Source organism: Setaria italica, chromosome VI (assembly GCF_000263155.2).
Source record: "Setaria italica strain Yugu1 chromosome VI, Setaria_italica_v2.0, whole genome shotgun sequence".
Lineage (NCBI taxonomy): Eukaryota > Viridiplantae > Streptophyta > Magnoliopsida > Poales > Poaceae > Setaria > Setaria italica.
The window spans coordinates 27,693,740-27,705,604 of record NC_028455.1 but is presented as its reverse complement, the minus strand read 5'-3'; the positions used below and the strand labels follow the sequence as shown (position 1 = coordinate 27,705,604).

Sequence of the window (11,865 nt, the reverse complement as noted above, 5' to 3'; positions counted from 1 at the left end):
ATGAGAAGTGAGCTAGAACCAAATGTTTCAAATTTTTCAAAATTTTTTAGCTGAAACCCAGAACCACATGTAAGCCAAGCACAAGCATACATTATCAGCACAAGCATCCATTGACTATATAACATTGTGCCAAATGGTACCATTTTTAGGAATTTTTATAATTGCATTTTGATAATTACAAGTACCTGCACAAGAACTAGCTACATTCTATGGGCTTACATAACTGCAAAATCTCTCCCTGCACAAGCACAACAAGATTGTCCCCTTACAGAAGCACAAGAAAACTCTGCAAAAGCAGTAGCAGTTGCATCTTCTTCACCAGCAAGAGCCGGCTCCACATTTGTCCAGCACAACATCAATTCCAAATCAATCCTTCATCGAGGACGGCGACCAGAGGGGCAGCAGCCTAGCCATCAGGCGTCGGCGGCCAGTGGGGGCCGCAGCCTAGCCATCAGGCAACGGTGCCCAGCGAGGGCGACAGGTCAGCTTAATTTGTGGCCATCTGATCGACCAGTAGTCAGTACACTCACCACCATGAGACTCCATCCAGCTTCTCATCCTTCTTTCCTCGTGGCTCCTCCTCCTCCTCCAATCCGCTGACGCCAAGAGGACGTTGCTGGCGTCGGAGGCAGGGGCGCGGTGGCCGTGGATCCGGGCAGTGAGCCTCGGTGGCTAGCTCGTGACGGAGGGTGGAGGCGGGTAGGAGGCCGCCGAGGGCGACGGGGCAAGGTGGCTGGCGAGGGTGGAGGCGAGTAGGAGGCCAGCGGGGGCAGGGGTGATTGTGGCCATGAGGACGTACGGACAGCAAGGGCAAAATCGAGGGCTCGCGATGGCGCCGGACGCACACGGAATCAGAAACGGACACGAGGGGGTAGGGGGCTAGCGGGTGGAGGGGCTTAAGCGCAAAATAGTCGCATCTCTCACCCTATCTATTGGATTAGCATCTAATGACCTTGATTCGTAGTTTCCAAGGTTGCACAGGGTGGTTAGTTTGCACCAAATACGTTCCCTACTTTCTTAGTACCATATCCTATCTCACAGACATGGTTTCTTGCTTAAATTTGCCGCAAAACATTATTACCCTATAGTTGCTTAAGAATCTTGTCAACATTTTTAGGCAGGCAGTTTGTTCACCACGGGCCATACTTTCTTCGCACCATACCTTAACCACAGAATTAGTTATTTGCTCAAATTTGTCGTTGCTGTGGCAGTGACGGGGAAAAAAACTATGGCACACCGTACTTGCCTGAGCTTAGGCTTGTGCCTAGAGACTTATAGAGAGGGTCGATTCCATGCAGAAACTGAAACAGCAGCCCGAGTAAGAGTAACCAGATCCTGGGAACAACTTCATGGATGCATGCAGGTTCAGAACCAGGAACATCAGCAACTTAAGCTTAATATTAGCCATATTTCATATGTGCCTTTCACTTTACAGAGACTGAGACTATGAATTGCAAAATCATTTTGCTTTCTGGGTCACCTTCAGCCACTGAGAAACTATAGCAATTGGCAACCTCAGATCCATCTAACACTGCCTCTACATGCACATTGATAGCAGCAGTGGAGTCAAAAAGATTTGAATACCACAGGGTTGAATTACCGTTATTCCTCATCATTTGTGGGGATTCAAGATCTGTTTATGCACATAAATGCCTCTAATGCCGAACAAGGTTATCAATGTTCATGAAGATGTGATCATGTTCCTAAACCCTAATGTGTGCTTCAATGTTGATCTACCACCTGAATCTGTTGCCAAAAGCATGAAAAATGAAATCATGTCTAGGTTTCTAAGTTGTAATAAAGGCCTGATCACCCCAGTAAGAAAAATGGTCATCAACTTAGGGGACAATGAAGTTTTTTTTCTCTTAAATACTACCTCCATATCGTTTTATTTGACGTTGGGTAGTTCAAAAATGAACTAAGCAACGTCAAATAATATGATTTGGAGGGAGTATATTAGAGTAAACTGCTACGGCAGTTCCATTTTGAGGAAGGCCGCAGAGCAACTTAGACACATCACAAAGCCAGGGTTTCCTTTATACTACTCAAAATCACAATCTTCATTCTAATACAAGGCAGAAACCTATGCAGCTTAGACAAATAATCAAACCAAGGGTTTATATCTAAGTGAGACCTACGATTGAAGTAAGGATCACACTGGATCTGATATAATCATGACTACTCATAAGTCATAACACATAACATACTCACTGAGAGGTCAGCTCTTGCAGATCAAGGTAATAGAATGAAAACGACAATGCTGGAGTTTTAAAAAATTGAATAAACTCGAGAAGAATAGCTTACTTTATTTCAATTAACTCAAAATAAATTGAAGCACAGCTGCCAATGCTACTAAGTACTAACAACCAGGTGGACCAGAGTAATTTCCACACAGATTTACATATTTCCCGGGTCAGTGGGCAGTGGGTACTAATAAATTGCTGTGTCCTCCCTCATACTACTATCTACCTTGCCCCCCTGAAGATTTTTTTAAATGCATGTGTACAAAATTTACTAATTATCATGTGGCGAGCGCAAGGCAATCCTCATATGCATAAATCATACAAGCACTCTCTGATAGCATTTCTCAACACCAGCTAGTCAACCCCACCCCAAAGCCTACAACAAGAGGCAAACAGAATCACATCCCCTAATCCAGGCAAGCTAATATAAAAAGGCACAACAGTCACTAAATTACATACCAGAAATAACTTTCAAATAAAAAATTTACCGGAACAGAGACAACATTATCACCGGAAAATAACATGAGGGGATGCATTGTATTATCAAATCCTCACAGCTGTTCCACAGCATAACAAATTTACTCATCCAAGATCATACATGCTCAGATCAATCGAAGCTAACATGGGCCATGGGGTAAGGGAAGATAAAGAGTAACAATTGTTATAAGAGCAACAGAGTTAAGCTAAATTCTCACTACAACTTAATGTGTTTCACAAGACTCGGAATAAAAAGGACAGTAACATGTCAATACTTACACCAGATAGATCGGATTAATTTCCACAGTTCTATGTATTTTCCATGTCAGTAAGCATGGATAAAAATTTCTGTATGCTCTCTAATACTACAATCCTATGTTTCAAAAAATGCTAGGCGTACGAGACTAGGCAGTTGTACTTTCCCCAGGCCCCTAGAGTAATGCCATGTTAAATAGAGAAAACTTGGTATATTAAGACACAGAATTTGACATTATCTTGCAAGTTGCAACCATAACTTCCATGACCATAGTTCGCCTTTATGCATCCTCTGTTTTGTTCTACTTTCATACTTACATAGATCAAGTCTTAAACTGCTCTACATGGAAAAAAGCCGCTGTGCTAGGTGAGGCGGTGTTGCCGCCTAGTACGTAGGCAAGTCCTCTCACAAGATTCTTGATGATGAATCTGGACAAACTCACAAACCATCATGTAAATAACATCAGGTAAGTCCTGATACAAAAGTTGTCTGAAAACTCTTATGAATCTTATCCCCATAGCAAGCCCAATGAGCCCACCCCACCCCACCGCTTACTACAGGAATCAAAATACATACCCTAATGCTGACACGCTAATATACACAATGATGCGGCGATTTACCAAGTTCAATTCAGGAATCACAAAGTTCATAAATTCACGGAAATGGTGATGAAATTCTCACCAAAACCACAACAAGAGGAGCTGAATTGTATCATCAAATCCTCATAACTGTGCAACAGCATGCCACATTTATTCAACCAAGGCCATACAGTGCCCAGATCAAGAACTGAAGCTAACAAGAGGTCAGGAAGAGTAAAAGGCGTAACATTGCGACGAGGGAGACGGAGTGAAGATGGATCCTCACTACAGCTTGTGCTTGTAGCGCGCGACCTCGGCGTCGTTGGGGAAGAACCCCATGAGGCGGCCGGCGGAGTTCTGGTAGGCGTACATGAACCCTCCCATGACCCCGATGAGCCCGCCCGTGACCATCGACGGGCCCCGGATCCCCGGCTTGATCCCTGCACGACGAGCCCCGGTTTGAGCTTTCCGATGGGGGTGGAACTGAGAGCCGGGGTTTGGGAGGGGGATCTAGGATGGGAACGAACCGGAGAGGTAGCCGACGGTGACGGAGACGGCGGAGATAGTGGAGAGGCGCATGTAGTCGAGCGCGGAGAAGTTGCCGACCACCTTGGTGAAGGCCGGGTTCCGGTCCACCACCGGGTACTCCGGCTTCGTCGACGCGGTGATATCCGTGTTCATCGCGGGCGCGGCGGGGGCGCGAATCCCTCCGGTGCTGGCGGCGGCGGCGGCGGCGGCGGCGGAGACGGCAGATTTGGTCGCGAGAGCTGGATGTGCGAGACCTGTGGCTTCCGGGGATGGGTCCTTCTCACTGGGAGAGGTGGTGGGCCTAACGAAAAGAGCTGGGCCTAGTCTGAATCTGGGCCATCCGACAAAGAGTGCGGCCCGTGTCGTCGTCGATCACACGACCATCATAACTGGGTTGAGCCCACTGCTTTCAGTCCATCCTTGTTAATGACGTGGGGCCCAGACCACACGGACAGTGAGCCCGGCCCATCACTGAATCGTCGGAGTTTCCAAAGCCACCCTCACCTCGCTTTCTCCGCCCTTGCTCGAGTCGCCTCGCTCTTCCCACCGCTATACCCCAACCAGCCAAGCCCCGCCCCCTCCTCGCCTCCGCCTCCAGCTTCGACTCCTCGAGCACTCCTCTCCAGTCTCCAATGGCGACGGCCCCGGCACCCTTCTCGCTGTCCACCTCCACCCTGCCCGCGCGCCTCCGGGCCGCGGCGGTGCCGGCGGGCGCGCGCGGCAGGCAGCCGCGGCGCGGACGGATGGTGGTGCGCGCCAAGATCCGGGAGATCTTCATGCCAGCGCTGAGCTCCACCATGACGGAGGGCAAGATCGTCTCCTGGTCCGCCGCCGAGGGCGACCGCGTCACCAAGGGCGACGCCGTCGTCGTCGTCGAGTCCGACAAGGCCGACATGGACGTCGAGACCTTCCACGACGGCATCGTGGCGGCGGTCCTCGTCCCGGCCGGGGAGTCCGCGCCGGTGGGGGCGCCCATCGCGCTGCTCGCGGAGTCCGAGGAGGAGGTGCCGCTCGCCCTCGCCAAGGCCAAGGAGCTCTCCAACGGGCAGTCGCAGCAGGCGGCGCCTGCTCCGGCGGAGGAGGCCGCCGCGACGCCGCCCCCGCCTCCGCCTCCGACGCCGGCGGCTGCCCCCGCGCCAGTGGCCGCCGGGACGAAGGGCATTGCCAGCCCGCAGGCTAAGAAGCTCGCGAAGCAGCACAGGGTGGACCTTGCCAAGGTGACCGGCACCGGGCCGTACGGTAGAATTACGCCTGGGGATGTTGAGGCGGCCGCCGGAATCCAGCCGAAGCCAAAGCCTGCTGCTGTTGCTGCTGCATCACCACCTGTGGCTGCACCTTCAGCTGCTGCAGTGCCTCAAGCAGCAGTGCTACCACCGGTGCCTGGCGCGACTGTTGTTCCATTCACTACCATGCAGGCCGCGGTGAGCAAGAACATGGTGGAGAGCCTGGCGGTGCCCGCATTCCGTGTCGGGTACCCAATTGTAACTGATAAGCTCGATGAGCTGTATGAAAAGGTGAGGATCGGAGAAGTGTCGACTGCCCCTGATGCTCTTCTGTGTTTTAGCCTACTTGCTGATAATTGGGTTGATTTGATTCTGTTAGGTTAAGCCAAAGGGTGTGACAATGACTGTGCTACTGGCGAAGGCCGCGGCCATGGCGCTTGCTCAGCACCCTGCTGTCAATGCTAGTTGCAGGGATGGAAAGAGCTTCACTTACAACAGTAACATCAACATCGCAGTGGCCGTGGCAATTGATGGTGGCCTTATTACACCCGTCCTGCAGGATGCTGACAAGGTATATACTATATTTGTGTTATCAATTTGATTTCATCTACGAGTAGTAGCAAGCAAGTTAACCATTCAGCTTATGAGTTGGTTCACTGCAGCTGGATATCTATTTGCTCTCACAAAATTGGAAGGATCTAGTCAAAAAGGCACGCGCAAAACAGCTCCAACCAAATGAGTACAGCTCCGGTATGGAACTTACTGCAGTGTTTAATACGTTATTATATTGCCTTTGCAATCATTATGATGTTCATGAACATTGTGCTTAAATGAAGATTTTGTGGTCTGCAGGGACATTTACACTGTCCAACCTGGGTATGTTTGGTGTAGATAGATTTGATGCAATTCTTCCACCTGGCCAGGTAAGCTTACTTCTCATTATTGCCTAGCTAAAATTGTGCTATCTTTGCTTTACTGATGTATGATAGATAATATTTGTGTTTCTGTGAATGCAGGGAGCTATTATGGCAGTTGGAGCCTCGAAACCTACAGTTGTGGCTGATAAAGATGGTTTCTTTAGTGTCAAGAGCAAAATGCTGGTTAGTTATGCATCTGATTTTTTTAGACATCAGTTGTTTGCATGTGATGTTTTCAGTTCTATGAATTCTAGTGCTATATCCAGAGGGTTTTTTCATGAACGATCGCCAAGTTTGTCATATACATCATCTGGAGAGCATTACATTATTATTGTCTACAACCACTAGATTCACAGATTCTGTCCAAATCATAGTGCATAGATATACAAGCCTGATTTTTTAGACATCAGTTGTTTGCGTGTAATGTTACCAGTTTTATGAGACCTAGTGCTATTATCCAGAGGGGTTTTTTCATGGTCGTCGTAGAGTTTGTCATATACATGATCTGGAGATTATTACATATTGTCTATAACCACTAAATCGTAGTTAATAGATTTACAGGCCTAAGTTGAGTATGTTGGCAATGAAACTATGTAATTCATAGGTAGCAAGCACCACAAGTTACACATCATCAAAGTCTAAGTTGTATATGGGTGATGTTTTTGTGCGGGGCTGTCACTGGTGCTGCCAGTTAGGGCCTCTTTGGTTGGTTGCTGGATTTTGGCTTGCATCAGCCATGATTCTTGTGGAGTTGTGGTGAACAGATTGTTTACAATATTTGACCAGAACTGTAGCTGTAGCATAGTGGGCATATAGTAAGAAAGTACTGCATCAAGTATGGCAGAAAAGCAGGAGCCAAACTAGGGTAACTCAAGTTCAGCAAATTTGTATTTAACTAAGTTGTTTCAACATTTTCTTTTCAGGTCAATGTCACTGCTGATCACAGGATTGTATATGGTGCTGATTTGGCAGCATTCCTGCAGACTTTTGCAAAGATTATTGAGGATCCTGAGAGCTTAACGTTGTAAGATCTCTTGAAGATTATGATGTTACTCCTATCTATGTGCCCATCAGTAGTCTGATTGCAGTTGAGGAGTTCTCTCCAGTTTTTGTATCTTCGAGCCTTCAGTGGGATGTCGTCTGATCTGTTTGTACTTGTTTTTATTTCTCAATATTTGGATCTTGTTGGAGAGATTATACTGATGATACTATGGAAATTTTGGAGAGCAATAAGTTATACTGTAGAATAGTTTGGTAACTGTAATTTTGCCTTAGTTCTGCATATTTTTTGCTTACATAATGCTTTATATCCCTGTTTCATTTATCTGCCAGAAAGTACATATTCTTAAATTTACAATATTATAATCCGGTCTTCCCTTAATATATATAGGGAAAAGGTATAATTGCATTTGCTTCAATCCTGACAATAAATTAAAATATTTATCAATTTAGACTGGCATGTAAATTGATCTAGACCGATTTGAACTGTAATGGCATGCTGCTTTTACAGTTTGAAATTTGTCCAGCTTATAATGGCAAAACGTACATAGTATATGTTTGCGGATCATAGCTGGCTATATATCCAAGAGACCAAAACTATAAGTTGTTCAGCGTTAAGTTGTGAGTATATTTAACAAACTTGAAAACCATGCAATCCAACCGACCATCATTCTAATACAACTCTGCACATGTACAAATTCTCCATAGTTGATACCAACCCACCAACTCATCTCAAGCTAATAACTATACACACAGTTACACAAAAAAGTTAGTTTGTTAATGTCCCGCTGGTTAATCTGAAGTCTGATCATCAAAGTATTCACCTGAGTGGAAGTACTATGTTTAGATATTGGATGTGCTTTGAACCTCTCATCTCTCTGCACACCCTATCTAGCAAACCAAGAAAATCTCTCATGATGATAAATATGTGGAGAAGGTTGGACTCATTCTTGCCAATGTCTCCATGATAATACTCTGTGAGTTCTCTGACCTGCTGTAGGACCTCGGCTTCAGCAACTTTGAGCTCCTGCATTGTATTCTCTGCATGAGTTTGGAATGATCTCATGCAATGCAGGAAGTTCTGGTTCCTGTCATTGCAGGTAAGGTCCTTTCCAACAAGCCTTCTTAGTTGAGCCAGTCCTTGTGAAAGATTTGAGATTGAGCTTTTTAAGGTATCCAGGTCTATGCTTGCCACCTTCTTGACATTGGCAAGCTCATTACTTAACTCAGAAACAAATTCTGTACCCATTTCCAAGTACTCTTCACGTCCTGCTGGTGTGGCGTGACATGGTCCTGGTGTTCCACTGATCTTATCTGAAGCTTTTGACCCTTGTGACCGTACCATCTCTTGAACAACAAAATGGAGGAGGGTTGTCTTCCCATCAGCTCCACGTATATCTGACAGTTTCAGCAATGCGTCGAGTTTGAAAGCACTTGCACCTCCTCTTATTGTTCCAACATTCATTCTGTTTCCTGTCTTCAGTACTGCTTCAAGTAACCTTAAGAATAATTTGCTGGACCTGAGTTCGCTGCAGGCTCCCTAGTAAACACAGAAATAGTTGTAGCTTCAATAGAATGTTCCTATCTTCTAAATTAATCGAAATGGATCCACTTACTTTAATCAATGTGAAGGACATTCTGAGATGGGAAACTTCATCATCAAAAGTTTCCTTGTACAGCATCACCTCAATTCTTGAAAATGCCATTGGTATTGTCAATAGCACCTTGACAAAGTTCTCTGCTGGATCCAAAATGTTGATGTCCCCATCGTAATCCAGCAACTTTTTCTCTTCTTCCTCAGATGGTTTCATCTTGACCAGAGCTTCTAGTTGTTGCACAGATAATCCAGTACCTGTGATATATAGTCAAAACAACACAGTAGGTTCATCTGGCCATCATTAACTCAGTAAATTTGAATCCAAACATCATGGGAAATATACCTTCTGTTATAGAATCGCAGACTTGTTCAGTGCTCGCATTTAAGGTCTTCAGCAATATAGTAGTATTTTGAAGTTTGTGGTGCTCAATAACATGATTGCTGCTAGATAGAGTCTTGTTTTTGTTGTCCTCAGTTTTTACTGGGCCTTGAAAGTTGTATGCAAACAAAGAGTTTATCATCTGCTCATCAAATCTGCATAATCATGTTATTGTAAGAATGCAATAATAACCACTGCAATGACAATATAGAATGAGAATCCTTTAATTGCCTTACTCGAACTCAAAGGAACTTGACTGAATGTCATTCCACACCATGGAGCGGTTTGGAGCTGCCCTTACTTTGTCCCAGTGCAAAGGTTTCAACCTTGGAAGGGGTAATCCATCTTTGCCAACTTGTACCTGAATCGGTAATGGAGGTGGGAGTGGAGGCTGGCCAGTGTTCTGCCCTTTAAGACTGGAAAGATGTTTGTTTGGTGGTGGAGGCGGCGGTGGTGATTTCGGAGGGGGCGGTGGTGATTTCAGGACACTTGTTGCACTTGATGGTTTGAACTCAGCTTCTGCTGCTGAACTCCTTGAGGTCTCCTTAGAATCCAAATTGAATTTTGCGCTTGACGCACTAAATGCTGTGTTTGTTTCCGAGGGTGTGATCTCTGTACCATGGGAAGTGCATTTGTATCCTGAGGATGGATTCATGTAGCAATTTGAGTTGTCCTGCTCTATTCTTGGAGATTCAGGATGTGCCATGGATCCAGAAGTGTTAGCTCTTTTGCCAGTTTCTTGATAGTATTGTTTCGCTGGAGGATGGCAAAAGGTGTTACTCACATGGGTGTGATCAGAAGCTGTTGAAGTTGGAGTCTTTGGAGAGAAGTGAGATCTAAAATCTGGTGATAGTGATTGATATGAGGAACCAGATGGTGAATCATCTGCGTGTGGAGAAGACGGGGATGGATCTGTGACAGTTTTATTGCAAATCTGCAACGGTGACTCTGCGTTGGAGCCACCTGACGAACGAGAACAAGGTACGGAATGGAAAGAATCAGCCTCATCAGACTGCAAGTTGACGTTGGTTCTCACAGTATAATCGCGTATGATTAGCTCTGCACTTTTTGAAGGTGTGCATAAGCTCTTAGATTCTGAAGATTCCTTGAGGATCGGGTAGTCCTCTAGGCGTTGCACAGCAGAACTCAGGAACAGCATATCTGGGCTAGGATGGGAACTAACCTTCATGGTAGCACAAGGTGACCTGTGAGATCTCGATCCATGGAACAACAGCTTGAATGGCTTCTTCTGAATCTTCCTTGATCTCCTGAGTGAGACTGCTGCTACGGCGATTCCAAGAACAAGCAGACACGCCCCAACCGTGGCCAGAGCGACAATGGCGGCTTTCGGGAGCTTGGTATGGCCTCCACCGCCCAGTTTGCGTGCCACGCTTCTCACCGGAGCAGTGTGGCTGCGGGTTTTCAGTGGCATCCTGCTGTGACTAGTATGGGGAAGAGGAGCAGGAGCTGGAACGGGTGCTCTTGCTTGATGAGGTGATGTTGCTGGTGCTGGAGCTGGAGCTTCAGAATCGTGTCGGTGCCTCTGGTGTCGCGACCAATGATGATCCAAGCCTATCAGCATCCTGAACCTGGAGACGAAAGAGGAACTGGCATCACGGGTCACCACCACGACACCGCCGCGCTCATGGCTCGGAAGGCGGGGAGCCCCCTCCAGGACCTGGAAGTTGAGCAGGAGGAGCACAAGGGAGGCGGTGAGGAGAAGCAAGACGCACTTCATCGCCAAGCCCATTCTTGCTGCTGATCATGAATGGACAAAAGAGAGGAGAGGAGCTCTCCTTGCCGCAGGACGATCGAGCTCTCAATGACCGCGACAAAAGGAGGAACAGGACGGGGAGTGAGGTGGGGGTGTACCCGTGTACGTGTGTGCGGACACATTTGCTGTCCAGGCCGTAAGCCAGCGGCCGGTGAGTGAGTGAGTTCGTTGGTTGGTTCTCCTCTCTTCTCTGTGACGCCCATCCACCTCTGCAGGCTTTAACGCCACTCCAAGAAACCCCCTGACTTACCATGGCTTTTGCTCGGCAAGAGCTAGCAGGACGGCAGCTGCGACGCAGGCTTCTCGCCAGGTCTGTACAGCACCTTCCTTTTGAGCTTCTTTTGCATCTGTCTTGCTTACCGGTTACCACATCCGGTGCTACGGTTTGGTGGGCAGTGGGCACCGATTTTTGGTAAGGGGATCGGATCGCCGCCGCGACAGAAGTGATAGTTCGCTGTGCTGATTGCGCAATGATTTTGATTTTTCCTGTCATTTTCGCGGTAACGACGTCAGTACCAAATCCGTTATCAGCCACTTGTCTTCTGTTAATCTGTTATTTTGTTAGGGAAAAGGTTTGTGATATGTAGTGGGATCCTTTTGCTCCATCCGGAGGCTGCACTCCAGGCACACAGGGCAGTAGCCCGGCACTTACGTTTGCAGAGGTTACCTTCTTGGTGTGGGTGCCTTGGAAGGCTGGGCACCAAGCACATTCAGGTACAGGAAACCTGCTACTGCTTTGCTGATGACCATGGGCCTGTTCGCTTCAGCTTATTCAGCCGGCTTATCAGCCACCAAATAGTGTTTTCCTCCCACAACAAATCAGCCGTTTCAGCTTTTCAGCCGGCTTATAAGCTGAAGCGAACAGGCCACATCTCTATCGTGTTCGTCAGACTA

At 47.0% G+C, this 11,865-nt stretch overlaps 3 protein-coding genes across 3 annotated transcripts; 1 reads left to right on the top strand and 2 right to left on the bottom strand.

The window, feature by feature from the left end:
* Nucleotides 1-3,573: 3,573 nt before the first annotated feature.
* LOC101763306 (NADH-ubiquinone oxidoreductase 20.9 kDa subunit) lies at nt 3,574-4,362 on the bottom strand. Its single transcript, XM_004973442.3, has 2 exons — nt 4,082-4,362; nt 3,574-3,994 (listed from the first exon to the last, which is right to left on the bottom strand). The coding sequence occupies exons 1-2, from the start codon at nt 4,233-4,235 to the stop codon at nt 3,840-3,842; spliced, it is 309 nt and encodes a 102-aa protein (XP_004973499.1). The 5' UTR covers nt 4,236-4,362; the 3' UTR covers nt 3,574-3,839.
* A 248-nt stretch (nt 4,363-4,610) lies between these two features.
* On the top strand, nt 4,611-7,529 carry LOC101763713 (dihydrolipoyllysine-residue acetyltransferase component 4 of pyruvate dehydrogenase complex, chloroplastic). The gene is made up of 6 exons (XM_004973443.4): nt 4,611-5,596; nt 5,685-5,876; nt 5,968-6,055; nt 6,158-6,228; nt 6,322-6,405; nt 7,146-7,529. The coding sequence occupies exons 1-6, from the start codon at nt 4,715-4,717 to the stop codon at nt 7,248-7,250; spliced, it is 1,422 nt and encodes a 473-aa protein (XP_004973500.1). The 5' UTR covers nt 4,611-4,714; the 3' UTR covers nt 7,251-7,529.
* Nucleotides 7,530-7,828: 299 nt separating this feature from the next.
* On the bottom strand, nt 7,829-11,432 carry LOC101762616 (formin-like protein 9). Its single transcript, XM_004973440.3, has 4 exons — nt 9,434-11,432; nt 9,162-9,352; nt 8,838-9,073; nt 7,829-8,761 (listed from the first exon to the last, which is right to left on the bottom strand). Exons 1-4 carry the CDS (start codon nt 10,945-10,947, stop codon nt 8,042-8,044), a joined length of 2,661 nt encoding a protein of 886 aa, XP_004973497.1. The 5' UTR covers nt 10,948-11,432; the 3' UTR covers nt 7,829-8,041.
* Between the last annotated feature and the right edge of the window lie 433 nt (nt 11,433-11,865).